At 42.1% G+C, this 12,241-nt stretch overlaps 1 protein-coding gene across 2 annotated transcripts in view; it reads right to left on the reverse strand.

Annotated features, from left to right (window-relative positions):
- The window catches only part of IL2RA (interleukin 2 receptor subunit alpha), a 47,610-nt gene extending 37,414 nt beyond the window's left edge, over nucleotides 1-10,196 (reverse strand). For both annotated transcript variants that reach the window (XM_037846379.1, XM_037846380.1), the window contains exon 1: nucleotides 9,827-10,196. In XM_037846379.1, the coding sequence (XP_037702307.1) occupies nucleotides 9,827-9,887 (61 nt within the window). In that variant the 5' untranslated portion in view covers nucleotides 9,888-10,196. The remainder of the gene's footprint in view (nucleotides 1-9,826) is intronic.
- Between the last annotated feature and the right edge of the window lie 2,045 nt (nucleotides 10,197-12,241).

Below are 12,241 nucleotides of genomic sequence, written 5' to 3' on the forward strand. Positions count from 1 at the left end.
CCAAAGCTGCTCTTTGAGGGCAGAGTAAGGGCTGGGGGAAGGAGCAGGATTCAGAGAACCCAGACTCCAAGGGCTACGTGGGGTTCAAAGAGATTCTACCAGAAGTCAGTGGCTCAAGTAGACTAAGGAGCAGCTCTGTGGCATTGGAGTCCTGCAGGCACGGGAACTCCCAATTTATGCATAGCCACAAAGCAGCAGGGCATTCCTCAGAGTATACCCTCTGGAACTTTATAAAGAGCAAAAATAATCTTTATTAACTTGGCACATGTGTCTTTGACCTCTAGGAACAATTTAGAAGAGTGGTAAAGGTTCTGGCGGTAGATTGCTTGGGCTCAAATCCTAGCTCCTTCCTAGTTGTGTTACATGGAGGAACTTATTTATAAGCCTCTGTGAGTCTCTGTTTTCAGTTGTAAAATGGGGATAATATGACCTATTTTATTTTGGGTATTAAATAAAATAATACTTGTAAAGTGCTTTATCAGAGTACCTGGAAGACAGTATACATGCAATAACTAGGAGCTGTTATTAATATCATTAATGTTTAAAATGTTTATTGAAACAGGATTCAAGGCCTAAAATAGGGATTAGCATCACCCTTAGGTTAGTGCATGGACTTGCCTTAACCACTCATGTGTTTTTTGGTTCACAGGCATGCTCAGCTTTCTCTCTCATTTATAGGAGATCACGGCCAATTGGAACTTAGTCTGTTTTCCTTACTCTTTACACTAAGGGAACCAACTGCCTCCTTATAACTTCCATTTTGTTTCTTAAAAACATGCTGCTCTTTCTTCTTCCTTTGGGAAAACCTACTCAATGGCTCCTGATCTTCAATGCCCAACTGCCCTTTCACAGCATCCGGCATGAGGAGAGAGCCTGGAGAAGACAAAAAAGCAGCCCAGAAAGCTCATCTGACTAATCCAATCCATGTCTCCACCCAGAGGCACTGGACTTGAAGATTCTTGCTCCTTCCTCTCCCCCAACTCATCTTCCTCCCCTGCATGGGGACCTTCTGGTCAACCTCACTTACTACCCCCAAGCCACCTACAATCTGGTGCCCTAGAGTGTTCTGCTATCTGAAATTCTCCTTTATTCAGGATACGTGGTACTGGGTTGAGAGCTACAAGAGAAGCTGCTGATCAATAGCCCCATGAATTGGGTGGGTGTGGGAGAGGAGAGGGCCATCAGATGGAAGCCCTAGGATTTCACCCTTGTGGCATGTGGTTAGCTAGAGATAGATCAGGGCCAAATATTGGATGCAGGGAAATAAAGCCCATATGTCTTCATTACTCACAGGTGTTCTTGTGGGACTGGTAATGCTGATACAAGGGCACGTCATGCCAAGGAAATCTATCAGAGACCAGTGACTCTGTAGACACTGGAGGATTGAGGTGACATGAGGAGCACTTAAATTCTTTTTGTCTATGCAAAAATAGTAGTATTCATCAGAGAATCACTAGTCATTTGAGCCTCATTTCACTCAGCACACAACAAAAAAGTTTTGTATGCATGAAATTTGGGTCATTTATTTTATTACTGTAGTAAGCTCCTCAGTTTGGAGAGTCATTTACTCATGGAACATGGTCCATGTATATAACTTTAGCAAAGCCAGTAGGAAATACTGCTCTCCCACCCATCGCATGGTGTTCAGAAGCACCATGCAGAGCCAGCATGTCCCAGGACCATCGTCACTAAGAACCCTTTCTTGACTCACCTGGTACCATGTGGCTCTCCCTGTTCTGACCACCTCTGGCACTCATCAGCTTTACCACCTGCTGCTTTGCAATGTTTAACCTTGTGTGTTCCCTGGACTTATTTTCCCATTTTAATCGCAAGTTCCGTGTGGGTAAAAGCAGTGTGTATTGTCTTGGGTGGGGCTTAAAATGTGGTCTGTGCACTGCAACATCAGCCTTATGCAGGAGCCTCTTGGAACCAGAATCTCAGCCTCACACATCCTGACTAAGAATCTGCACTGTAACAAGATCCCCAGGTGACCTGTAAGCATGCTAAAGTTAGAGACATGCGTGCAAGGGCACCCATTCTTAGTGAATAGACATGAAATGGGATCAGACCAACCATGGCAATCATTTTTGTGTCTCTCCAAAGAAGGAGATTTCAAGCGTAAATGCATTTTTTAAAGGTAAATATTACGTGTCTATTTATTTATGCCAATTTGTTTCAGAGAACTGCAAGATATTAAAAAGTCAGATATAAATGATTTTGAAATGTAATAAGCATAAGTATCAAGTTTGTCCATTCTTCATTTAATTTTCAATTAAATGCAATGCATTAAATTTATATTTATTACCATCTGTTAACTCTGCACCATAACCTCATATATCAAATCAGCATCCTATCTAGTTATACACAAAACACATTTGTAAAATTCTTTGGCAAACTTAAGAAGAGAATTTAGCTTCCAGTGTTTACACTAGAATTTTTACACCTCAAATTGTATTACAGAAAGACAAAAGAATGTATTCACTAAAGGTGATAGACACAGAGAGCAGCAGCCCCCCAAATACAGCAGTTCACAGAGCCATTGATAGAAACTTTGAAAACTGAGAACTGCATAAATGGATGAAGCCAAAATGCATTTTGAATCATTTGAAGAATTTTTTCAAAATTCCCAGAAATTCTGGTTTAGTTGGTCTTTGGTGAGGCTTGGGCACCATTTTTTTTTTTCTTTTAAGCATCCCAGATGCACATTCTAATAATGAGAACTAGTATGTTGAGAACCTCTGCTCTAAACACATTTTCCAGTGCAACTTGTGTTCTCTTATTGATGGATGCAAATCCCATCAATAACCTTAAAGTAACCTTAAATAACCTTAAAATCAGACAGACAACCAAAAAACTGTCTGAGTAATTTTAAAGTGGAAAATACTTAAAATTCCTTGAGACGATTCTAGTAATGTTTTCCCCTAAATGGATGATTTATTTGAAAGTAGAGAATTTAGTGATGGGTTGTTGACTCACTGGCAGACCCTGTCGGCCCTCCCTTGGCTGTCCTCAGGATCAGGATTGCTCAGATGTTTCATCTCCATTGTTTATCATGAGCAATTTGAACACAAGGACTGTAACCTTTTTCATCTCCAATCCTAACATGCAGCAAAGTTCCTGATACATACTAAAAGCTCATAGGCTTTTGTGGAAAGAATGAAAAATAAATGCATGAATAGATGGATGCGTGAGAATATCATTGAGAGTGAATGTAAAGACATGCAGGAAATACTGAACTGGAATTTAAAAGGCCTGTAGTTTTCCCTGGCTCTGCCACGTTCCTTGCTTTGTCTTTGGTGCCCTTTCCTTGCTACCCTCCCTAGACACCCAGGCCTCTGTGTTGCCCTTGCCAAGCCAGATACAGTTCCCTTACTAGGCAGGTCACTCCCTGTGTCCCACCTCCTCAGTGCCTACACTCTATTTGTGACTATGGGTGTTAAGACACTAGAGAGCATCATCGGAGATCTTACCTTGGGTGGCCAATTGAGTTATGAACCCCAGAAAAAAGCATGCTCTTGATCTTAATCCATTCCTGTGAGTTTGTCCCCATTGTAAACAGAACCTTTTGAAGTTGTTATTTTTAGTTAAACTGTGGCCTAACTGAATGAGGTTGAGCCCTAATCCTATTACTGGAGGCTTTATAAAGAGAAAGGAGAGGACATCACCATGTGATGGGGAAAAGCCAAGGAACCCCGAGGACTGCTGGCCAGTGAGAAGTTACCAACCCTGGGAGGAAGCAAGCCTGCTAGCCTCTGAAACCATGAGCGAATAAATCCCTGCTGTCAAGCCAGCCCATTGCGTGGTATTTAGCAACTGAGCAACCAAGACACCTGGAAACCCTGGTTTACAGGGAGACTATAACCCCAAGGATTATATACAAAATTGTGTGTGTATGTACATTTTTCTGAAGAGACAGTTAATAGATCACAACAAGTTTTCTCAAGGGTTAACCACCCTAAAAAGATGAAGAACCAAAAAGCTAGGGAATATTAGGGAAATGCAAATCAAAACCACAGGATAACCACTTTATGCCTACTAGGATGGCTATTACTGAAGAAACAGAATATAACAAAGTGTTGGTGACGATGCAGAAAAATTGGAATCCTCATGCATTACTGGTGGGAGTGTAAAATGGTGCAGCCACTGTGGAAAACAGTTTGGTGGTTCCTCAGGAAGTTAAACATAGGAGTACCATATGACCAAGCAATTCCACTCTAAGATATATAGCCCAAAGAATTGAAAGAATTGAAAATCAATGTTCATAGCAGCTCTGTTCGCATTAGCCAAAAGGTGGAAACAATCCAAGTGCCCATCAATGGGTGAACAGATAAACAAAATGTGATATATCCATACCATAGTATTCAGCCATAAAAAAGAATGAAGTTGGGATACATGCTACAACATGGATGAAACTTGAAACTTTAGGCCAAGTGAGATAAGCCATATGCAAAAGGACAAATATTGCATGTTTTCACTTATGACATATCTAGAATAAGCAAATTCATAGCGACAAAAGTAGAATGACGGTTAGCAGGGGTTGGGGAGGAAGAGAATTATCACTTACAAGGTAGGGAGTTTCTGTTTTGGATGATGGAGAAGTTTTAGTAATAGAGGGTGGTGATGATTGTACAACTTTGTAAAAGTGATCAGTGCTACTGAATTGTACACTTAAAAATGGCATGTTTTATGTCATATGTATGTCATATGTTTTATGTCATATGTTACCACAATTAAAACAAATTAAAAGGTAAGTAGATTCTTGCTATTGTATTGCCTTTCCTGTTGAGAATTTCTGAGCATGTGTGTAGGGCTGATACATGAGGTACATCTTTATGTAGTGAGGTTCTATGGCCATTTTTGCCCCCTCCATGTTGGGGCGGCAGCTGACTCCACCCAAACAGAAATTCCTAACGAAATTATTAGAAAGAGTCACCAAAGAGGGAGGTAGGGGAGGAGGGACCTCTGTAAAAGTCTCCAATCTTTCCTCACCTGATTCTTGCCTGAAAGAAGGTTTAAACTAGAGAGGGCCTCAGGGAGGGTCTAGAGATCTCCAGCAGCCTTACGGAGTCCCTGGGTGCCAGGGTGGCACACGTTGTCAGCCCAGAGAGAAGGAATCAGAGATTCTACGTCCGAAGGGATCAGGGGTCTCGCTTCAGCCTCCTTCCTGCCCAGTGTGGGAAAATCGCTGCAGCATTTTTGACAACTATTCATTTAGGCTCGGCTTAAACACTTCCAGAGAAAGGAAGTCCATGAATCAGGGAGAGCAAAGGGCTGGAAGGAAGCTACTGAAAGCTCACCAAGCACAAATGAATCCATGGTTTGAGTTTGACCTTTTCAGTGGCTTCCACTCAGCCAACCTCAATCACCACGCTCATTCAAACTCCCCTTCCTTTCCCGGTTCTCACTCTCTCCCAAAGTGTGGGGCAGGGAACAGAGAGTGGACTGGATCACTCTTGCCCTGCCAAAGCGGGTTTGGCCAAGAATCCACACCTGTGTGTGATCTGGGTGCTCCTTGGATTTGAAAAGTATGAAAACCACATATCTCTAATTGTATTATCTAAGAGGGGAAATAGAAAATAGAGCCTGGAGGGTGGGAGAGGAGAGCCAGAATGGGTAGTTTGGAAGGAGCCCAGAAAGCTGTCTAGTTGCTCTTCCCAGTCAGTAGCAGTGTCCTCCGTGGCGTCCCCCATATGTGGCCATCAGCCACTCTTTGAACTCTTTGGGCACGAGGGGCTTATATGTTTTTGAGACCATCTATTAAATCGAGGTCCTCTCTCCTTTTCTCAGGAGGGAATGGTTTGGGATAGAGAGGAGAGACAGGTTCTCACTCATGGAAGCTCTCTCCTTTGGAAACAAGAAGATCGTTTGAGGGCAAAAATTCCCTAAACAAAGCAAACGAACAACAGTAGGCCTCACCAAGAGTGGATGTTTTTGCCTTGACACCTCCAGTCGCAGTGGAGATGGAAGCAGTGGGTCATGCATGAGTACAGCACGGTACCCTTTAAGAGTTGGAAAGAACCGACAGCGAGACGTCAGGCGTTGGCACTCTTGACACTCAAAGGTCTCTGAACCCAGACCCTGGAAACTTTTTCATCCAAAGTACCCCAGCTTGAAAATGCCTTTTAAGCAGAATTTAAGCAGAATTCTCAACAAAGAGACAGACAGAACTGGAAGGGGTTTTAAAAGATCATCCAGGTCAACCTTCTCATTTGACAGAGAGAAACAGGTCCTGAGAGGTACAGCAGTTTATCAAAGATCACGTCCTTCCAGCGTTCGTTAGGAGACGCCTGGGTCCGCTTTCCCCTTCCTTGCTGTCCACACCACTGACATGCCCCCCTTCCTCAGGGAAACTGGTATATTTTTCAACTGATCATTGGTCAGTGAGTAGAGCAGGGAAAGTAACTTGATTGGCCACAGTGCTAGGAATAGCCCTATCTCACGGTGACTACAACTTTCATAGGAATGACTTCAACAAGAAATTGCATGAAAGTGTCCAGAGAACTCAAGGCTTGATGCTAAAACATCTAAGAGTACTTCTCTTTGAACCTAGTGGGGTAGGAATTGTAGAGCATGTCTTAGGGTTTACAAGCATCTCCAACTGACTCCTTAGTAAGGGCAATGCTTTTGGTGTCTCAGTTTTCTCAAATGTGAAATGGAGCCTTTGTACAGGTGATAGAAACCACTGCCTTTTTATGACAGGAGATTTTAAAGAAGGGAGGGACTGTTTGGAAGGTGCTCCCTCTGCTTCCCAAAGCTCTACCTCTCCAAGGTGTATCCTGAAGATGGGCAACGTAACAGTAGTAATAATACTTTGGGATCTCAAGAAGTTGAATGATTAAATGTGAAGAGTAAACATTTTGTGTTTTAATGACAAAGGTGAAGGAGGGAAATTCCAGTGTGGTCAGCAGTCTTTACAAGAAAGGATAATTAGACAAAAATATCATCTTAATGGGTTTCTGTACTTTTTTTTTTTTTTATTTTGAGCCTAGGAGCTGAAGATTTGATCACAGAATTCCTAGAATGAAAGATGATCAAGGCACAGATAAACTCTCAGAATTTCCCCAATTCTGAGAAAGACACCTTTAATAACGTGCCAGGTTGGCAATATCTGGAGAATTCTCTTCTTAACCACATCCCTGGACCCAGTAATATAGAGACCAAAAACACCCAGGTTCACGAATACACCCCCTGACACCCATCATCATTTTAAATGGTGGCTCTGGAAATTTTCAGAATGAAAATATCTGCCTTATGAATCAGCTAGAAATTGTGTCTGTTGATTGTCTGTTTGATTTCATTAGAGAACTGTCATCCCTGAGAAATAAAAAGACTTGTTTATTTTCAGACTGGGTTCCTCTTGGAGGAAAAACTCTGTGAGGGGATTATTTCTTCCCCTGGAGTGGTTCCTAGGCCATCCATTGAACCCAGAAGCTCAATCCATTTCCTTCTCTTTGGCCACCCTGCTCCCCTTTGTTTCATGATTGGATGGTTTCAAGGGCCTTATCAGCAGTCCCCAAGCACCCAACTTCTCTCTATTCCAGACTCATCTCCATAAAGCCCTGCGCTTGTTAGCAGCTGAACAAAAGAAGCACAGCCCAGAGAGACCTGGGTTTGAACCCTGGTTCTGTCTCTGCCTGTGTGACTTCTGAGTTTTGATTTCTTTATTGAATGGGGTTCATGACACCCACATTGCAAGTGGTTATGGGAATCAAGATAAGGCTCGTATGTCTGGCACACAGAAGGTACACTATAAATGATAATCCCTAAAATCTTCTTGTTCTTTATTGCTTACCAAATGTAGTTAAAAATGTTTAACTTGTGAATATCCTCGTTCTCAGGAGATATTAAGTGTTTAAGAAGCATGGCATATACAACCTACTCTCAAATGTTTACAGGATAGATAGAGATGGATGGGTGGATGGATGGATGAATGGATAGATAGGTGGAGAGATGGATGGATAGATGATAGATGGAGAGATGGATGGATGGATGGATAGATGATAGATAGATAGACAGACAGACATGGCAAATGTGGCAAAATATTAAAAGTTGGTGGATCTGGGTATCTGGGGGAGGGGTATGTTGGAGTTCTCTGTATAGGTTTTATATTATTTTGCAACTGTTCTGTGAGTTTGAAACCATTTCAAATCTAAAAACTTAAAACAATTTTTTAAATGTTAAACTTGCTATCCAAGACCACATCTCATTCACCTGATCCCATCCCACCTTTCCAGCCTTACTTTTTCCAGTATCCCCACTCACCTGTCCAATAGGGGTGGCCCAGCGGACCACGTGCTGTTCCCTAATGCCTTGCTGTGTCTTTGCTCGAATTGTCCTCTCTATCTGGTGTCTGTACTTGTGGACGTTTTGACCAGTCCCTCAAGGCTCTGTTTGCACGCTACCTTCACATAAGCCTTCTCTGATAACTCCAGGGCTCCCACAGATCTCATCACATCCAGAGTCTATTGCTGTTATTACATCTACACCTTTCTCCTTCTCATGAGGTTATAAACTTCTTAAGGATCAGGACTAGGTCCTGTTCATTTTTGTATATCCTATAGTGTTGAAAAGGAGCTTACGAGGTTTTGGATGGCTTTCCAGAGAATGGTAGTGAATGAAAGAGACTGCATATCTCCACTTGCCCCATTGTCACCAGAGACCATTTAAGTTCTCAAAGGTACGGATGGCTAGTAATAACGTGAGTTTATTTGAAGTGTATTTCCCAGAGATAGGAAACGGTTACCTGCAAAGATTTTGCGGTTCTGGCTTGGACTGTCCTCCCATTTGGCAAGGATTCTGTGACAGCTGAAGCAGAAAGCATGTTACAAGCCTTTCTGAAATCATCTCAGCTTTCACACCCCAGTGAAGAGGTTCCTGCCTGGGCCAGTACCTGGCCCAGCATAACTTGGTCACTTCCCCCAAACAAGCAAAAAGACTTCTTAGATGCTTCATCATGTTTCCCTTCCTGACACATTTTTCTGCAGCCAGTTGGCAACATATTTCTAGAAAATTAAGGACATGAAATTACTGGCTTTCACATCTTCTCTATCTACCCAAATAAGCAAGGGAAGAAACTGTTAGAAATTTCATGCTCGATTAGGAAGAGTGGTTTGAGGTAAAGTTGGTGGTTTCTTATTTCTTTACAACAATCTTTGAGAAGACACATTTGAAAGGATGAATGAAATTCAAAATTTGCATAAATGTATATACATACAAACATACATACATACTTAGGAACATGGGAAAAAGTGATTTACTGAAAGTGATTATCCTTATATTTTCTAAAATTTCTATAAAGTTGTACTTGTAAGCACCTTCCTAGGTATTATTTCCTGAGGCAGGAAATGAAGCTAAACTTTTCTGAAATCTTGGATTTATCCTAGTGTTTCATACATGAATTCCTGACATCTCCAGCACATTAACCTGGACTTAGAAAGATTCCTGATAGCCCTTTAGTGTTATCTTATGACTGGTGGGTGCAGTGGAAAACAGAATTCATTATAGAATGAAAGAGTATTTCTTGAGGAATTTGCCCATCCATATCCTGCTTAACATTCAAATATAATGCCACTCTACTCTTCCCGGAATTAACTGTCCAAGACGTTGAGTGGCAGGAGAGTTTCTAAACATCAAAGCTCCCTTTATGGCTTGGGAACCCCTGGGACATAAAATGGGGCTCCGGTGAGCCACGGACAAGAAGGGGAACCCAGGATTCAGCCCCTTTCCCTGAACTCGCCACGTGGAGCCCCCTCTCCTGATCTGTGTGGCTGGGATGGAGCATCCCTCAGCCTTCCCAGGATTCCGAGGGCTTCCTGCCGCCCCTTACCTGCCACACAGCCAGTCACCAGAAGTGTGAACAGTCCCCACACCAGCGGGCTCGGCTCCATCTTTCTGGCTCCCGGGATGGGCTGCCCACTGGGGGCGCAGAGAAGAAAAGTCCTTTGTCCGCGGAAAGCTGGGTTTGCCGGTCAGCTTCCTCTTTGCATCCTGGTGAAAGTGCGGGGGAAGGAAGCGATCAGTCCATTCGGGCTGTCATCCTTGCTCGTCCGGCCAGTCGCTTTGACAGTCAAGAGTTGCTCTCTTGAAGTATTAGAATGGTTTGCTCAGCCAGGAAATTGTGCCTAGCACTCTCTTCTCTGGCCTCAAGTAAGGAAGTGGTTTTTTGATGACAATATAGTTTGTAGTAATTTTTCAAACCTGGGTTTTTTTCAAGTTCAATTGCTGGGAGGTGTGGGCTGGGGTTGCTGAGAGGGATCAGGTTTCATTTCTACACCCTTTTCAGCTTCACCCAGAAAAGAAAGGGGAGATTCCCCGCTGTTGAAGGAAAGGTGAGCTAGCACTTCTTGGCAGTGGTCTCATCTGACATTTCATGAGCTGACGTCACCAGGAAACCGAGGTCCTGCCGCAACTTTGTGGCTCCCTGAAGAATCAATGGGGCCACAGAGGATGGAGGGACAAAGACCCTGCCCCGAGTGTGGCAAGAGCTGTTGAGGCCACAGACAGGTGTTTCCTAAAGTTATCTCACCCTGGATCTCTTTAGGAAATACTGTGGATAAGCCAGACTCAGAAGGACAAACACTGTACGATTCCACTGACATGAAATATCTAGAATAAGCAAAGTCACAGAGCCGGAGAGCAGATGACAGGTTACCAGGGGGTGGGGTGGGGGGGAATTACTGCTTCATGGGTGAGGAGTTTCTGTTCGGGATGATGGGAAGGTTTGATAACATTGTGAAAGTGGTTAATGCCCCTGAAGAGTATACTTAAAAATGGTTAAAATGGGAAATTTTGTCTTACATATATGTTACCAAAATTTAAAAAAAAAAGAATTATAGTGGGCTGCAAGGTGGGGTCTCCATTATTCATATAATTGAAAAGGGATTGACAGATTGACTGATAGTCTGAATTCATGAGTAATCTCCTAAGATTTGTAATCAGTACTAGTTGTCATCATCTCACCCTCATGTTCTGGGGTCCTGAAGTGATTTGTCATTTCATAGGATGTTTGGTCTCTGTATTTGTCTTCCTCTTTAAGAATCATACCAAAAGTGGGCTTCAGTTTTAAACTTAGACTTTTTTGGTAAGTTAAATCTTGCTTATTTATTTAATTAATCATCAGAGCTATCATCTGAGTTTCATGAAATGGTTGCCTACATTTTGCTATCTGGAAATTTTAGTTTTTAAAATATTAGAAAGCAAGGAAAGATATTGACAAAAGAAAAACCATCTGGGCAAGCCAAAGCATTTCATGGTTCCAACACTCATTACCCCTACCCCTAATCTCTCAGAAAGGCAAGTGCCTCTAAAAAGAATTCTGGTGTTCTAAAAATAAACTAAGAGTGTTCTCCAAGCAAAGTACCAGTGCTTGCAGACAAATAATAATAATAAAAATAATGAACTGAACTGTTTCTGGGGGTGGGGTACTTAACAATATGTGATGAGATTATCTTGTAAGATTCCAAAGCAGAGATAGCATCATTGCTAGAAACACTTCAGGCTATTGGGTGAAAGCTTCAGGAACAATTCCTTTGGTCCCCAGGATCTGTTCTGGTTATTAAGCCGAGATCTTTAGTATCGTTGCCATCATATGATTTTGAAACATTCAAAAACTTAAAGAAAAAATGGAAGTATAAAAAAATATCTGTTGTTCCCCTAAACCATTTGGGAGTAAGTTGCCGACTCAATGTTCCAATACTTTAGTGTGACTTCCTACAAACAAAAACCTTCTCCTGCAGCACTACAATGTGACCCTCAAAATCAGGAAATCACAATGATAATTTCCACCATTCAGTCCTCATCCCAGGTTTCTCTAATTGTCTCCATAAGGCCTTTCATAGCAAAAGGAACCAACCAGTTCAGAGTCACTTGTTGCATTTCTTGTCACACATCTTAAGCCTCCTTCAGCCTAGAACAGCTCCTCTGTCTCTTCTTGACTTCTATGACCTTATACTTTGGAAGAGTATGGGCCAGTTATTTTGTAGACTATCCCTCAGTTTGGATTTATTTGTTTCCTCATGATTAGATTCAGTTTTGCATCTTCGATAGGAATAACACAGAAGAGGTGCTGTGTTCTTATCCTTTCGCTATTTCCATTTACCCCATTACTTATGATGTTTACTTTGATCACTTGATTAAAGTGGTGTCTTCCAGATGCCTCGACTTTAAAGTTACTCTTTTCCTCTTTGTAATAAATATTTTGTGAAATGATGTAAATATCCTGTTTCTCATCAGACTTTCAATG

The sequence above is a fragment of the Choloepus didactylus genome, chromosome 8, assembly GCF_015220235.1.
Source record: "Choloepus didactylus isolate mChoDid1 chromosome 8, mChoDid1.pri, whole genome shotgun sequence".
Classification (NCBI taxonomy): Eukaryota; Metazoa; Chordata; class Mammalia; order Pilosa; family Megalonychidae; genus Choloepus; species Choloepus didactylus.